The sequence below is a fragment of the Betta splendens genome, chromosome 11 (assembly GCF_900634795.4).
Source record: "Betta splendens chromosome 11, fBetSpl5.4, whole genome shotgun sequence".
Classification (NCBI taxonomy): Eukaryota; Metazoa; Chordata; class Actinopteri; order Anabantiformes; family Osphronemidae; genus Betta; species Betta splendens.
In genome coordinates this window covers 6,847,175-6,865,324 of record NC_040891.2, presented here as the reverse complement: position 1 = coordinate 6,865,324, position 18,150 = coordinate 6,847,175, and the positions used below count along the sequence as shown (strand labels likewise).

Genomic DNA, 18,150 nt, shown 5'->3' with positions numbered 1-18,150 from the left:
AGGCAAAGGCAGGGTCTGCACACTACCAAAATAAAATGACTGTCCAAAATGTTATCACAAAAAGACAGAGCCACACGTTTCTTCTCATATTGTGTAAATGCTTGTGTAAATGTTAGGATCAATCAAAGCTCTTTCAAGATAATGAAGGATTTGAAGAAAAAAAATAATGTCCTATTGTCATTATAGTAAAATAACAGTATCCAAACTGTAATCTAGACATTTATGAGCATGTTCATCTCCATGCGTGAGTGATTGACCTTGTCCAGAGTTTGAGCCAACTCTATTGCATTCTGGGAAAAGGAACAGAGTGGTTAGTTGCAGAAACAATCCCTGAAGACAGATCAAATATTTCAGGCTCGCCCATACATTGACATACATACAAGTAAAAATGTTTTGTTTTTATACTGTGTTTCAGGCAGTTTTATTTTAGTCTACATGTTTTATTGTTGTAGACAAGACAGCAGATGTTCTACAATGTTTATTCTCGTTAAGTTTATTGTTTGTTGTGAAAAATATTTTACCACCAGCGCGTTTCTCATCTTCTACGTAGCCAAACACTTTCCCAGAAATGCAAACAGTAGCAGACTCGACAGTGGAGGAGGTAGAGGTGGAGGAGGAGGGGGAGGGGGACAGGGCTTGCTCCACTTTTCCATCTGACAGAGCAGAAGGGATCAAGACTGTGTCAAACAGCGAGCCAGTGCGACAAGAGGGAGTCGTCCAGTGGGGCTTAAGTGGGCTCTGCCTTCATTGGGCGTTGCAGACCGTGCACAGGCTATCGTAGGCTCAGTCCTCAGAGAGCCTGCTAGCATGGTCGCGTCCACCCTCCGGACCTCGTCGAGGACAGTCCGCCGTCCCGGTGCTTTTGTTGGCCTCGTAGCCGCCACGTGTTGAGGTGCGCTTCACGTGGGACGCACACGCTCGACTCGTAGCCATGGTCGCGTTCTGCCACCGGAGTTCGTGGATACGCGTGGGATGCCGGTGCTTAAGAAAAGTTCTGCTGTTTCCTAGAAGTGGCGAGATTATGTAAAGCAGATTAGGAGCGTTGTATTCACTTGATCCATTATTCTTATTGATTACTTCATCATGTGACCAGTGGGAGTCCGATGGATCGCTGCATCTCTCCATACGGCCATGGATAGTCCTTAGAAAGGTTCCGTTTCCCCAGGGTGTAGTCTTAGTTCACGATGCAGTTCTAATCATTAGTACTTGATGTTCAAACTAGAACTAGAAGTAGGAGAAATCTGTCAGTCGGAATACGTTGCCTCTGCACTGCAAGACTTGTGAGATTCCGAGCCACTGGGTGAGTAACCTTTAAACGCCTGAAGTCTGTTCTAAGTCATTTTGTGCTGTTATCTGCTGATCTCCTGGCGATTTTGCACTGCAATTACTCTCTTACAAGATCTTATATGTAGCCTAAAGTCTAGTGTGGTATGTGCCCCATGCTTATCTTGTTGCCTCCAACATTATCCTCTTTACTCCCATGCTGCTGGAAGTAGGCTGAGAGGGCAGCGTGCTAGTGCTTCGTGACACTCTGAGTTTCCCCTGTGGCCCGGTTGTGTGTCCCGGTTGAGCCTCTGGTCAGATGCTTAGAAAATATCCAGTTGGCAGAGAAATCCTCCACATTTTTTACATTCGAAGATGTGTTCGGAATAACAGCCGAAAATAACTTTTTCGGAATGAGGATTAATAATCCATTTTCCCCGCAAACCGCTTTTCTCCTTCGAAGACGCGCCTGTGTCCGTGGGAAGTCAGATCAGCAGGCCATTTACGGCTGCAGCCCAAACCTGTATCTCTGCTTTTCCAGTTCAATCAGAGGCTCGCACACCGGGAGGAAAGATAATCCCGGGAAAGAGGCTTATAAATTAGCCCGTGGCCACGCCAGAGAGCAGATTGGGGCGGTAGAGGTCAGTGACAAAGCATCCTCACACAAGAATTAGGGAGGAAGTGGGAAGGAGAGGTTTGTTTGACAACTTCACACAGCATAAGCTGCATGAAAGGCCAGGATTAAACAGAGACCGTGCAGTTTGTCTCAATTAGAGCCATTCTATGAAATGTAGAAACTCTTCTCTAACCTTGCGATACCCATTTTATTTCCTATTCATCCAGTCACAGTAGTGACATAGAAATCAAGAGACGTCTGATTCATTTCTACCATGAATTATTCTCCAACACATGACTTCAATACTGTACATATTTCATGTGACTTATTAGCACAGTAAACACGACCTTGCACATACATTTTACGACAAGCCACACCCAGATAATCTCCCAGTACGTTCTTCACAAGAGTCATCTTTACATCTGTCAGTGGAAAAGCGGAAATCTCTGCTCTGACAGGAAGAGATAATATCTGGGTCAAATACATTCATGCCTGCAGACACATATTCATGTATGTTCGTTGTAATTACAGGCCTACATTTTGGCAGACGCCGTTTTACAATCAGTCCTGGATGCTGTAAGAGACGATTTGCTTTAGTACCATCTTGAGAGTGAAAGGCCAATGCTCACCGGCTCTGGTGAATAAGCGCTGGAGCTGGAAGAGATTTCATCAGCCATAAAATGTCTTTCAGGGTCTTGGAAACTAAGCCCCTGAAGCAATAAAGAGGTTACTATATAATGTCCATGTAGGAACGGAGCTGACATCCAAAATGTGCTACAGTAAAAATATGCCTTTTGTAAAATGGATTAACTTTAAAACTACAGTATCTGTCTGAGGCAGAGTCAATAAGGAAATAAATGTATTGGCTCTTACACATGAAATAGTGGATCAGAAGCTGCTCTGGTTGGGCCTAAGGCTTCCCTTGAGCACTTTGGCTGGTCCGCCAACATAATGCATTTCATTCACTTGATTGTTGATGACTGTGGCCTCATAGTGATGAGATTATTAGCGAACTGCTATTGAAAGATGCTCATTCAGAAGTAGCTTCACAAAATGTTAAACATTCAACAAGTGTATTTCAGAGTTTATGGCTGCAGTAATATTGTATTTTACACTATGGTAACTTTTTATATGTAGCAGTGACTGAGGAATGTGCAGAAGTTTTACCATAGTGAAAAAGACAACGCAAACAGATGCTCTTTGACAAACTGGTAAACTTTTATAATGCGTTCCATTTATTTTGTTTTATTAGATTTCTGTTTGACTCTATGCCAAGCTCAACCCTGCCCACAACTACACACCGGCCCAAATACTCACTGTTCATCAACAACAGCCAGTTTGTCTGTTTACAGTCAAAGTTTCCACGCTGGCGTTTAGCATTTGTTATATGTCTTAATGTTTCTAAGTGTCTGTTTATGCTTTATTTGACTCAGAGTTTTTAAGCAACAGCACAAAGTAGTGCATCAGCTACAAAGCTGCATTAGGCATCTGCCACGCCAACAAGTATCCATTAGGCACAGATGGGACATAGTGCTCTGCATTAAGAAAAAAAAGTAAACAAACAATACAGTGAATGTGCAGATGCTTAATAGAACAGGCGCGTTTGTTTGTTTTGTCGCGTGCTCGATGCCGATGCCGCCGTGGGTTTTCACACGTTAGCATCTCTGCATCCGCGTCTTCGTTTCGATGCTTGATCCTTGAAAATATAATCGTGTGCGTGCGACAATCCCACACTGTCCCTCTCGTCCTCCCACCCATGATTCATCAGCTCTGGGATTGCAATTTGAGTTCCAAATCAAAGGTTCTCCTGTCAAAAGGAAACATAAAAAACATCAGGATACGCACAATGTCTAGCAGTTTGCTGAGTCGCTCCGCAGTGTCGTGCCCTGAATACTAAGCACCGTCTTCTGAAGCCGTTATAGCAATTTGACTTGACTTGACCAAAATGAGGACACAACTTTCTGTGATTTACATGTGACTGTTTTTTTTCAACCCTTCCTACATCTTTCTGCTTTGTCTCTCTATCTCTTATTTTTTCTACCTCTTGTGTAATTACTTTGTTTGTCTTTGCTCCTGAACTCGGTGAACGCAGCTCAGATGATTTGCAGACGCAGGACATGAGGGTTTATTATTGCAGAGTTAAGATGGTCTTTACTTATTTTTTGGCTACAGTCATCGACCTAATTAGCGCTGGCATTTTTTGACAACAGCTAATGTTAGCCGATAATGTTAATCCCCATTACAGCATGACAGCGACAGCGAGTCTGAACATTTCCCCACGTAAACCAGCGATTAGATATTAAATCATACTTCTGTGTGCACCGTTAGACATGATGTGTATTTGGGTCTATATTTATCCCGCCGACATCATGTCATCTTGGCGTGCCAAAAGTAAAACATTGCTTCAGATGCAGGACATTAGCAACACATCGCTACGTTCATGGCTGTCTGAGCAGATGAAGGGCCGGCTTTTCAGTGGCTTTACCTCCGCGCAGCTCAAACATCCGCGTATCAGACTCCCCGGCGTTAAGAATTCAGTGCACGCTCGGGCTTTTTTGTCTCTTAAGAGGCAGCAACTGGCTTTCATAGCGCTGCCCTTTCAGTCAAGCGCCAATTTATTCTCAACAGACATAAAAGGTCAATTTACGCTATTGTACAGGAAGTATTTTTCCAATTTATTTTTTTTTAACAGCTGCAACTTCATGCTGCAAGCAATTAGGGAGCCAATAGGACAGAATTGTTGCACAGGTACAGTATGTGCCTGCTCTGAGGGATGTACATTTAGTCACAAGCATGTTATGCGTTTTGTTAACCATAATAACAGTAAATCAAGGCATCAGTCACTCCAGACTATTGGATAGACTGCCAAAAAATGTGACCCAGAGGAAGGATCCCATCATAAAATAGTTTTCACCAAAGAATATTTTCCAACATTTCATTGCATCAGGTCGCAGATTGCACTTGGCAGTGCCTGCGCGGCATCAAAGAGCAGCGGGGGTTTCTTGCAGCCATGGGTTGTATATGTTCTGTAGCGTTTTGGCTCGGGGTCGATGAGAGAGAGCTGTGTAATCTCCATCTGTACTGAGGGATAACTACCTGTCAAAATGAAGCCAACTCTACCACCCGTTAAATAAAACTTTATTCTTTTTGGAAGTCGAGCGCAAACAACAGATGTGTTGATTAGGGCGATGCTAGCAAATTGGCTGGTGTTATGTATCTTGGATTTTTTTTTTCTTTCTGCTTCTCGATAATTCCAGGTTTATATCTTGGCGGTATACATCTGGGATCCATAGGCTGTAAACCAACTATACTGATATGTGCACCTGTTTGTACATCTGGTGTCTGTTTTCCATGATAAGAGGAGCAGCTCCAGACTCACTCGGATTCCATAACCAAAGTAAAAGAAAAGCCATGTCCTTTTAACCTGTCCTCAGCAGCTACACCTGGCTGATAACCCCACACCTCTCTGAGCCCAGCAGTGCCCACAGCAGCGATGCATGTGTCCATCGCTGCAGTGGATCTACTGTGACAAAATATCAACTTTGGTGCTGAAATAAAACAAAAGTGCAAAAAGTAAAAGATGTCAAATCCAAAAAATCAAATCGATCTGCACTAGATGAGGGTCGGCAGTCAATTAAGGTGGAAATTCAGCAGTCAAAACAAAGAGGTCATAGTGTGTGCGTTGGCTTCATCTTCACCGGCCCCCTGCTGTGAGCTGTCAGACAACTTCTCATTAGCCCAGCTTCCTCTTTGCAGGCAGACTGGTGTAGATTACTTGATAAAGTGTATGTTTGTGCATTCAGACCGGCCGTGTTATTACAAGCGATCAATAATACATGTGTAGTCACTCTATATGTCTGCTACGAGAAACATCCCAGGGTTTTGCTCGGAAAACACACATTTATATTCATATATATGTGCAACACCTGGTAAGCCGCATGGAGTTGGCACAGTGGGCTGAACGCGAAGAATTGTAAATGTAGCTTCCAAAATGCGCACACTTCGGAGGATCTCCCCGTGAAAAAAGGTAACAAGTGCGCGTCGTCTTTCATTCGTGACTCTTCCCCTGTTCTCTCGTTCTGTCTGACACACACAAAGCTGCGCACCATGTTGCTACCTGTCAAGCCGCCTCGGAGCGCCACTGCCGTGACTGGCTTCTCGATCTTCGCTCTTTGAAGTGTCACTGTGCAGATGATGCTCATCAGGGAGTTGTACTCACATCTCATTACTGACATTATGAATTGAGCGGCGCTCCGTGCGCCTGTGTTGCTTTTGAGAATTACCGCTGTTACATTCCTGTCAGTTAGTGTCACGCTGGCTTTAAAGAAGTGGTCTGTCATAGCTGAGGTATATTTAGTCCTGAGTGATATGTTGGGCGACGACATGATAACATGTTGTCATTGATGAGTGGCCCGTGTAGTTTTTAACTGCAGCTGTGCTCTATTTGATTGACAGGAGCCAAATCCACACACGCCGGCCGATGTTTTATCGCTAACCTGTCGACGGAATTATTAATAACATTTTAGGTTTCCCTTATAACTTTCAAAATGAACTCATAAAAGTAGGAAAGGCATCCAAATAAAAAGGGCTTATTGGAAATGAAAAGAGAGGAACTAGAAGTATAGGACTTAGAAAAAATAAATGTGTTCCAATACCATAAATGCCACAACTGTAAATAGAAGAGCTGCATTTTATGCCTTCTGGGTCTCAGTAGCAGAGTCTCCACAACGTCAGGTTGAGGGGTATTATCCTCATTATCTGTATGTAATGCAGGTGTAGCAATGGTTTATTTCCCTATAGGCAAAGGAAAATCCTATTTTTTTAATATACCATAAATACCACAAGCAACAAACCACTTTATCATTTTTCATAAAGTGAGACTGTCACCAAGTCCTTCCCTCGAGACCTGAGCACTGCTCCGGTCTTCAGTATTGAAAGTCAGAACACATATTTGTAGTATTTACTGATTTGCAGATTGAGAAATGTATGCAAATCCTAGCATAAGAAAGTCCTTATAGAGGTAGCACTTTATTAAATTTTCTCTCCATCTGCTTTCGAGGGTACTTATTGCTATTAGCTTGAGAGGAGATAATTAAGTTTTCCACTAAAGCATTAGCGCTGGGAGAACAGTGTATTCTGCGCTTCCTGGAATATGATTGCCTTTCATCTTTTTTTCTGCTCTACAAATCTTTATTTTATTTAATTTTTTATCACTGCTTCGCATTTATTGCCCTGAGAAAGATGCAGCCTTCTATCTGCTCCGTCTGACTGTGTTTATATTACATTAAGCAAGGCTCGCCTAAAGGCGGAACGTTGAGTTACCGGTACCTTTAGTGCATGTGAATTGAAAAACTACCAGTTTTGGTCTGCATGTTTTAGGGCTTCTAAGTGTTCCTGCTGCTGAACCCATTAGCCACGAGACTGACCTTCCTGACACCCATCAGAACATCTCTACGAGGGCTTTTATATCTGTGACTATCCCACCGGTCCCTGGTGCATATCCAGGGTTAAACATGAGGTTAATATGTAGTGTGATCTGCCAGGGTAATTAGTTCAGTTAGAATCCTATCGATCGACCTCTGCACTCAACCCTCGATTGAGAGCGTTTAGAGTGAGGTGAACGGGAGGAGGGAGCGAAGGCAACGGTCGGAAGATGCACAAGGTTCTGTTTAAGAGTAGTAGACACTCTGTGCATCAGGTTTCCACAGGATCCAGCTGCAGCACGCTCTGCTCACTGGAGTTGATTATTGTAGCGCATGAGCAAAGACGCCACTGATTCTTTTTATACTTGATGAGTTAACAGTGAACACACTATACTAGTGTGAAGTACACGTGACAGATCTGTGCTGCTGTTGCTGATGATTTAAGGCTAAGTAACTTCTATCTGCCATTCAGTTGCTGTTAGCTTTGCTCAAGGTCTCCATTCTCATGTTCCTTTTCCAAGAAAAGGAAGTGATTGACACGTGATTGAATGAAAAGTCTTGTCGGGTGCTGCACAGGGAACAAAGGGGGTTGACACTGGCTTCCAGTGCCACCAGTGTCACCCAAACTGCCAGTGTGTGCGGAGCGAATGGTGAACTGGGTGAAGGATGTCTGAGCTCCCCAACGCGCGGTGCCCTTGAGTTAGGGAAGCGCCTTTGTGTTCGCATTTGTCTCACGGCCACTGTTCTTGTCCCCTGTGACACCCCCCCCCCCCCCCCCCCCCCCCCTCCCCTCCCTCCCCTCTTCTCCCCCACCTCCAGGGAAGCTGGCGCGGGAAACTGGGGCACAGAAGGCTGCCAAACGCTCGCGTCAACCGCTGTCCACACCAAATGCCTGTGCAGCAGGATCTCCACCTACGCCGTGCTAGCACAGCAAGCTAAAGACCCGGTGAGTCACCGACCCACAGCCCATGGGACTTGGGGGGGCAAGGGAAACTGCTACTACTGCACCAAGGGCCAGGTCAGTGAGCTTGTGTGTTACTGTGGTGTTAATTTAGTGCCACTGTTGGATTTTCCTAGAAAACATGCAAGGTGCCGCTCACGCTATAGTTTATTGTCTTTATAAATAGCCGTAAAATGGGCGACACTGGTGCCACCGGTGGAATCTGAGCGTGCGGCGCCTCACTTTATAACAAGCATCTGTCTTCGGAGGAGCGCGGCTGCAGCCTGAGCAGCGCTGTCAGCGTTAAACTTTAGTCGCCCGTTTGATCACCGCGCCGCTCACTCATCTAATTATACGTTGATTCGCTGTCACTCTCCGTGTTACGCAACTTTTTTTTTTTTTTTTTGGGGAACTCAAACTTGATAAAGGTCAGGTTGTTTGACGAGCTGCGTCGCGATTGTGACGGGAGCCAGACGAGACGTCAGAAGAAAGTCTTCGTGAGCCTTTTGGCATGAAACCTGGGCTTTTATAAATAGCTCTCATGTCTGGCACGGAGCGTGTGTTAGAGTTTGAAGTGCATGACTTTTCATATGAAGTTTTTTCATAGACTTTTCAGATGAAGATAACGCCTGTCCTGATACACTGACCCCCTTTCCTATGATTCTTTAATGGTATTCGTAGCTATATTTTTCTCCTTCTTGTTCGTCCATTTCCTCAGATTTCTTTTTGCTTGGTTGCCACTTTACATACCGTACTACCTCGACTGTTTTGATCACAAAGTGTGTCTTTAAGCTTTGTCTGTTGATTTGTACCTGTGCTTTTATTTTGTTTGCTTTCCAAACGATTAAACTGGAAAATCAGGGAGCGCAGGGAACTGTAACGTACAGTAAAACAACATTTGTTATTACGTACTAGAAGATATGGAGGTTTTTTATTACACTTTATTCCGTCTTAATGGCGGGTTTAGAAAATAGAGCTAACAAAAGCAGATCCTCAGTAAGCGCTGCAGGGTAACTCCAGGTGTCACCGAAATGGAAAGTGATTGTGAGAAATGGAGAATTTTGGAGGGGGCGGGGGGTGCTCAACCAAACAGAAGCGACAGTCTGGTCTCAGCTGGCAGAGAAAGCTAAGATGGAGAGAAAGAAAGAAGGAACGCAGGAAGGAGCGAGGCAGCAGAGATGAGGGGGGGGTGTTGCTGAGTAATAATGCATTAACAACCAGAGGACGGTTGAGATAAAGGCCTGTGCACTTACATGGACGTCTTTCCTGCTGGAACCTTTTCAGAGTAAAGCTGTGCGGCGCTCTCACCGGTGCTGTTCATTTGCTGCTAGACAAAACATGCTGTAAATGTAGGCTACCTCTCCTGCAGCGGGCATCAAATATAAAAAAGGAGCCATCTTACTAATGCCTCCTGTGGCTCTACTTAGTCCTTTTATTTTAACCGCGGTTGACATCCCAATGTGAAAGGAGCCGCTCATGGTGATGAGCCCACAAGCTTCATGAATAGTTTTAGCTGATTGTGCTGCAAAGGCTGTTCTTTTTTTAACTCGGCGTCTACTGAGAGTGCGCTTCAGGTGGATCTGGAGTTTTCTAGTTCTGCATGCTATGCAGCTTTAAAGCAACGAGCAAGACACTGACATCTTCCACTATATTTATACATATATACATATGAAGAAATATCCTCAAATAGAAAGCAGCTTTCTGCATAAAGGTACGACAGTTGTGTTCTGAAAGCTGTCAGTTTCCTCTTTTTTGACCCTTGGAGATTTGTCCTCTGAATGGACCAGTTTCTGATCACAGGAGAAGGTTCATGAAGGCAGCACAGAGGACAGGATTCAGGGGTCTGCCTGAAAGAGAAGGGCCACTCAAGGCAGCTCTGTTCACGGAAAGAGAAGACAGGTGGTCTGTGTCAAGATGGGATGACCCCCTCTCAGCTGAGGAGGAGGCCTCAGGCATAACCTATCACAGCTCTTTCATCAGCACCCAGACGCTTTCACACTTGGGCTCAGGTGGTCTCAACAAGACACATTAAAGCCAGGCGGAACAAAAACCCACCTATGGGTGACCCTCGGAGTGTTAACGACTTAATGACTCCACCAGATTTACGGCCTGCCTCTCCAGCCAGTCAGTCAGAACTGATGAAGCCTTTAGAAGCCCAGTTACCACTGAGCAGAACCTCACCCAGTGTAGTTGCACTAATACGGATGTACTGAACACTGATAGCAGCCATTAGTGCTGGAGAAATATTTAACAGGTGTTAGTTCTGTGGTATATAAAAGACAAATGGTCCAAAAAGTTGAAAAATCACAAATCAAAGCTGAAATTCAAAATTATTCTTTGATATATTGTGGGAACTGGATCTTATTTCTGACCCCTCTGTGTTTTTGCACATTATAGTTTAGACAGTTTAGCACATTAGCGCCCCCTGCTGCTGTGGAATCGGGTGTTGCCATACTGTCGGTCTACCACCTGCACAACTGTGCGTTAATTACATTCCTCCAGTGGTTAACCCTGACACTAAATACTGTGTATTGAAACTACCAGGATAAAATTAACCAGTTACACTGGTCAATGTTCGGGATTTTTCAACGGCTCACATATTTGACATATTTCATCCACTTTGTTAGAGGATCATAATAACTTGGTGGCCTTTATGTGACTCACTGCTGTTATTCATTATTTGGTCCTTCAAAACTCACAGAACAGAAATTGGAACTTATTTCCAAACACTGGGAAGCTTTAATCATCATTATATAGTAAAAACAAACATGATAGGTGCGACCTATAAGCCGAATGTGTCATTCCTGCCACTATATTTGCTTCCTGCGACTCCTTTTCCTGCTGAACAGTATTGACTTTTCCCTTACATAGCCAGCAGGTCGGCCGTGTTGAGGGAAAGAGGACTAGGAGGGAAAACGCATTGACTTCTGTGACATCTGTGACATTTGTGGAGAGTGTGCTCGTCATTAGCGATTCATGATTCAGTCCCTGGTACCACTATTAGATCCAGTGCTGAGGACAGGAATGTATGGGTCAGTGTTTTGTGTCAATAGCTCTCAATCAGGGGCTGTTGGCCAGTGCTGAGTGCTCTTTGTTGCTTTAGGGTGCTCCAGAGTTAGTTTTTTACCCGGCTCAGATTGGATTCTGTACCAGCGGAGGGAGAGGACAGAATTGAATTTACTAAGACATAAAACACCCCAGCACAGTCGGGCCTGTTTACACCCCTGTACATATATGCATACAAGGATACAAGTCTGCATACACAGAAATGCATACACAGCATACACAGAAATGCACCTGTGCACACAGAAACACACACGCACGCTTTCGTCCGCCGTGTCCAGGCCGTGTGGCTGCTGGAGCAGAGCTGAGTATCAGCAGCCCAGCTCTGACAGCTTATCCTGGGCCACGGCGCTAGGGACAAGGGGGGTTGAGGATTAACCTCCATGTTTAATAGAAAAGGGAGGGAGGGAAGGAGGGGAGAGAAAGAGATGGAGGGATTTAGAAGCTGTGCTGCCATTACAGGCCGTTTACAGTGGAGCGAGGGATAGCCGGTTAATCCTGTTTACTTTCTATAGCCTCTGAGATTTCCATGTGTGTGTGTGTCTATAGAGGAACCTTCACTATCAGGCACAAGGCAGAGGTTGTTACTTTAGAGAAACAGCAGAGAGGGAGGGGAAGAGGGGATGACTGAGTGAGGTCACCATGCCATTAAATAAACCCGGCCACTCTATTCCAAATATGTTGGCAGTGACAAAAGGGATATTTCTGAACTCTTTGTCTCCCAGTGCTCACAGGAAGCGTGGGATTTGGAGTTGAAGGAGGCATTGGCTTCAGAAAACATCCGTTTTGTGCCTTGATCAAGTCAGTTATACGCGGTTACGCTGCTTTATTTCAGTCAGCACATAAGGCCGGGGCCGTGGAAGCTGTGTTGACATGGAAATTAATTACACTTTTTTTTTTAAGAGGCCCTTCTCAAAATTGTTTTTTTCAGAGCTACAATGGGAATCATTGCTTGTGCTTGCCTAAGCAGGTAACCAGAAACGCGAATGCAAAGGTCAGTGGCTTTTACAGCACCTGAGACCTTGATCCAGTCAGCGACAACGAACACACACACACACACACACACACACACACACACACACACACACACACACACACACACACACACACACACACACACACACACACACACACACATATACAGTACGTGTGGCTCAGTGGCAGACGGATAAAAGAAAAATCCCGGAGCAGGTATGAGGAGCAGGGGATGTCTTCTCTGTTTTCATAACTCATTTACACGCCAATTACTGTATCAAAGCCAATTTTCTCTAAAGAACGATGTGTCTGCTGATGTCTGCGTCTCCTTTTCTCCACGCTTCCTTCACCCGCCACGCTAGCTGCCTTTGGCCCAATCATTCTCATAAAATGATTGTGTCTACTTGAGACGAATTGAACCTGTTTCCTCTGCTGTCATTACTGCTCACCGGCTCCTAATCAGAATGGCAAAAAACCTCACAGCTGACTCTATTATTTAGGCTGCTAATGGCCAAAGTGCTTGATTTGACTGTGGGGCGATGATAGGGATGATCGAGGTGCTAAAAGATATCGGCTCGTATTTTACTTCAATGCAACTTAACTGGAGGTTCCTTGGAATGAAAAAGGCCTTTTCAAGACGAAGCCAAGGGAACAAAGGAACACTATGCAAATGTCTTGTACCTGCCAAGTGTAATTGCAACACACGAGGGCTGCTGAGATGTACTGTACAGCATGAGGGGATCTACAGCACCCTGGGACTGCATTAGTGTATCCAGTTCTGACATGAATTGAAGATGATATTGAGAAAGGAAAACTGTGACAGGAGTAAACAGGGTCACATCACATAGTCTTTTAAAAAGTGTCTGTAAATAAGCTGCAACACAAAATATTGTTATGTGAGGATTGTAATTGCTGGTTACATAAATGAGATAATCGTGAGATGAATGTGGAGCGTTGACAGGTAAAATTTGTATTATTGTTGTTATGCAAATAATACAAAGCCGTCTCCTGCTTGTTTAGTAAAGTAAAGATGCTCTTTGTGGACACAAATATGTTGTTGTGTAGTTGTGGATACACCACCATTAAAATGGTATGTACTGTGTAAATACCCCAGGGTAATGCAGCATATGATATATGATGACCTTCCATTTAGTGTCTGTGTTTGCCCTCCAGCTGGTCACACTTTGATACTGACTTAATGGTTTGTCTTGGGGGCATTGAAGCCAGAGTCTGACCAGCAGATCTCCTGAAGGACTGCTGAGCTGAGCCAGTTTAAACCTATAGGAGATACTGTTCACGAAGTGCAATGACAGATAAACAGAGCAGGGCCCATGAAGTTAACGGGCTGTGGCATTCAGCCAGTACGGTCTGCTTTCTGTGTGCTGGTTGCAACGTCCCCCCACTCAAGAACGATCCACTTCCACCGCCTGCACAAGACACGCAGCAGAAAAAGCTGCCATGTTGCAGTACATATGAGAACTGATGAATGGCTACAGTCGCAGTTGTTTGCATATTCAGAACCAGTGAAATGACATTTGTTCAAATGCCTGATGAGTCCAACTTTGTGTTTACATGTACCTGACAAGAACCTTTTTGCTGCATTGCCAACAAAGCAACGGCAGAGGGGAGATGCTGTTTTACTGCTGCAGAACATCTGTAGGAAAAACCTTGGAGTGGATTAAAAGCTCCTAACCGTCTGATTTAGCTGACTTTGAGATCCAGCCAATATAAAGCATCAGCAGTATTCGTTTATTTATTTGAAGTCACTTTTTTTTTTTTTTTACCATGAAACACTCTACTTTTGTCTCTGTTTTGTTGGTTCCATCTCCTCAGGGACCTACTGTATCTGGCTCCTTTTGCATCAATGCGCTGGTTTGATTGATTGAAAGATACTGATCAGAGCAGATTTAACCATGAAGTTTTTGTATTGGTTTTTTGACAGTCTTTTAAAATCAAATCCATAAATAGTTTTCTTTATCCTCATTTGTTCTTGCTTAAAATCACAGATGCACCACTTTGTCTTCTACTCAAGTGTCACACTGAGCATACAAAACACTGATTGTTAGTATAAAATGCATAATAGAAACATCCTAAAGTTTTACGTCGTTGTGAGTGATATAATTTACTACGTCGGACTATTAAACACTACACAAACACAGTACATGAGTGAGTGGTAATGAATTCACACAGTGCAATTTCTCTTATGGATGATGCATTTGCGAAATTACACTTAATTACTTAAGTGCCGTCTCGCTTGATCGCGGCACTGTAAATCTTAGTGCGTCAGAAAAGGGGCCGTGCAGAAGAGAAAATGAACATAGTAAGGTACAGAAGGGCACGAGGCGGAAGAGAGAGAGGGAGCCGCTGGCGAGGAGTGAACAAGAGGTGAAGGTAGAGAAGCTCGTCGAGGGGGGCGGGGGAGGGAGGGAGGAGAGGAGGACTGTCAGTGAGAGGAGATAAGTAGGTTAAACTTCCTGAGCTGAAAATAGCTATCTTCTCCATCACATGGTAGCCAAGCTGCCCAGGGGAGCCAGGCCATACACAGCAGAGCCTCAGCACACTCTTTCTAATCTGTCCGCTGCCTCACACACGCACACACACACGCACAACGCAGGCACAGACCCCCCCGAACGCTGCGTAGTGTCTATTTGGGACAGGGCATTTGTGTTACGCTGCAGCCCGAGGCCTGATGTGTTGTGTTTGTTTGCGTGGGCGTTTTTTTTTTTTTTCTTGTTTTTCTCTCCATTCCCTCTTTAGTGGCATGTTTCCACATTATGAGGCTAATCTCATCACAGACACATATTCTAGCTGTGCCGAACGTTGAGTAAAATGTATGTTCATTCAATCACACATAATGGTGTAAATGGCCCTTTACCTACATTAGGACACGGTGAATGAGGGGGAGATAGGGAGGGAAATTCAACAGGCGTGTGTGAGAGCGTGTGCGTGTCAGTGTTTGATCTGTCGGGCCTCCAAACACACGCGTGCGTATCCTTTGACCTCCTCTCATCCTTCAGCCTCTGAAGTCTCAGCCTTCTCCCAGGCTTTTCCCTCTCCATGATGCAGATGCTTGTGATAGTCCCCCCTCTGCCCCTTTTTTGCGTCTCTCCTTTCTGTTTTGAGGCTGTTTTGATTATTTTCCACCTCCATTCTCCCTCCCAGTGATGGCACTTGTGCCATATTGCTATTCCAGCCTATTCGCCGTTCCTCTGGAGAAACTGGCTTCTTTTGATGGGCCAGGGAAAACAACTAAAAGGGAAGCTTTGACTCTATCTATTTCTTTCTCCTCCTACTCTTTGCTTTCTCGTATTTGTCCTTAACTCTTCCCACTCCATCTCTTTCTGACTTTCTCTCCTACTCCTTCTTTTCAGCCCGCGTCCTTTATCCACTCTCTCGCGTTCCTCGCTCTGCCTTCAGATCATTTTGAATAGGCAGGCGCACACACACACACACACACACACACACACACACACACACACACACACACACACACGCACACACGCATTCATGCAGCTTAAACACTGACTCTCAATTACTTGCTGCATCTGCCTGGATGTGCCTCTCTGTGCGAGCGTGAACTTTACTGGGAGTAAAAGACGCGTGTTTGCGTGTGTACGGTCATAAATCTCCGGGGTGAAAGGAAAGTCTGGCCACACTAGGAGGTAAATTAAGGTAAAATGTGAGATTGAGAAGCTAAAAGCAGGCCTAACATCAAGCCCATTTGGGACGCAGCAGGGTGCACGCGCTCCACGCGCCTTGATTTGTCTGTTACTCAGCCTTTAAAGGCACACCCCAAGAGAGGCCAAGCAAAGGTGCACTGTACTCCATGACCTAAATCGCTTAATTATGCTCTATGGTCTAGTGCTTTTAGCCTTGCACACGTGAAATCACACGGTGGTTGTAAGTGAGTGCACGGCAACTGTGAGCTCCTCTTGAGCCTGCGTCACAAAGGCTCTCTGCGCGTTCTCTCCCCAAACTGTTGCCGGCGCACTCTCATTGCAAATAACAGTAAATACAAACCATAATTATAATTAAAAGGCCTGCCGATGATACACATGTGACATCACATGGTCACGATACGTGGAGTACCTCTGCCAAACAGCGACTCGCAGAATAGTCTAATTATGTGTTATTATTCAGCTCCATCTAACGGACTCTTGTAATTCTCATTAAAGGTAATTGCATGTAATTAACAGGCTATGATTAAAACAGGCTATCAAAGGAAACCCGGCTAAGGGAGAGGAAGAGTTAATGGATACTGTAAATGCAAAGCAGGAGCTGTGCCAACATTTAATCCATACGGGCCGGCAAATTAACGGGATTTAATCCAATCAGCGATCGCCACACGCACGCATGTGTCTGCGCTGCCGTCTAACTAGCTTAACTCTCCTGGCCTTTTCTCATGACCCCGCATATGACGCGGGGGTCAAAGAGCTGTAAACTTGGGTAATGCTCCTGCAAGTTGCCGTGACCCGATTGACGGAGCTGTTGCCTTGTGATGACGAGCTGCTCACTCTGGTTCTCCTTCTCCAGGACATGGGTCCCACCAGCATGCCCTCCGTGCCCCTCATGGTGGGCTGCGGGGTCTCCTGCACAGCTCTGCTCATCCTGCTGCTAATCTACGCTGCCTTCTGGAGGTGAGAACGCGCTGCACTGCACGTGGACAGTGGTGACCCCCCCCCCCTTACTCTTCAGTCTCATAAAAAGTACAATTTGCATGCGGTGGCCTCCGCTGTGCCAAATTTCCAACGAAGCCTAATATGGAACAAATGGTTCAGCTGCAGTGGGGGGCGATGATTAGTTTTTTGGTAGCACACATGACAGGTGGCAAAACAAGCTAATGACTGTGCGGCGTCCAAAGAGTGGCTGTTGAGTCCATGGAGCTGTCGTTAATTTTTATCTGGCGTGTCTGTCTCTCGTCCTCCTGCTCCGTAGGTACATCCGCTCGGAGAGATCCATCATCCTGGTGAATTTCTGCCTCTCCATCCTGGCCTCCAATCTATTGATTCTAGTGGGACAATCGCAGACGCTTAGCAAGGTAACGAAACAGCACTAATTCCCGGCTACTGGGTTCCCACAGTGTCACACATCAAAGCTCGCGACCGGGCCTTTTTTACGATGGCTGGAAACAGAACCGCCGGCAACGTGTTAAACTATGCGGCATTACGCGATTTATTGGGAACAGCTGACATTTTTGGCGATCGAGTTCTCACAGGAAGCGATTCTACACGTTGCGGTGGTCAGTAATGTTGAGTTGACAGCACGGCCACGTTAAACTCATATCCTCCTGTTTAATATGTGATTTATCAGACTTACTTTTATGCCCTAGTCATTTTTTTTTTTGCATGAATTTCAGTTTCCCGTCTCCAAGAGATGATTCATTGCGACGCCTCTGACAAAACCTCCTTCTTAACCTGTTGTAAAACGCTTGTTTTATCTCACTTCTCTCGCCCTCAGGGCCTCTGCACTGTGACTGCCGCCTTCCTGCACTTCTTCTTCCTGGCGTCCTTCTGCTGGGTGCTGACGGAGGCGTGGCAGTCCTACCTGGCTGTCATCGGCAAAATGAGGTCACGACTCATTCGCAAGCGTTTCCTGTGCCTGGGCTGGGGTGAGCGTCCACCAACACTCCATCACACCTCCGCCGATGCGTCGGCGGCGTTAAGCGCCTAGTTTTCAGGTTCTGCGTTGACTCAGTGGAATTCAGATGGATGTGACGTAGGGTCCACTAGTTCTACAGGCTTTTTTTGAGGAATTCATCCGAAAGACATGTTTCGTGTGGCTCAAAAACTAAATGTGTGAAAACCGTGGTGCTGGTAGTATCATCAGGCAGGTTTGTGAGGGCAACACAGCTGATATGTACCGTATGCTTA

The 18,150-nt window shown here is 45.2% G+C and overlaps 1 protein-coding gene across 2 annotated transcripts in view; it reads left to right on the top strand.

The window, feature by feature from the left end:
* The window catches only part of adgrb2 (adhesion G protein-coupled receptor B2), a 229,312-nt gene that overhangs the window by 173,662 nt on the left and 37,500 nt on the right, over positions 1–18,150 (top strand). For both annotated transcript variants that reach the window (XM_055513035.1, XM_055513036.1), the window contains 4 exons: positions 8,122–8,320; positions 16,814–16,917; positions 17,216–17,318; positions 17,738–17,888. In XM_055513035.1, the coding sequence (XP_055369010.1) occupies positions 8,122–8,320; positions 16,814–16,917; positions 17,216–17,318; positions 17,738–17,888 (557 nt within the window). The remainder of the gene's footprint in view (positions 1–8,121; positions 8,321–16,813; positions 16,918–17,215; positions 17,319–17,737; positions 17,889–18,150) is intronic.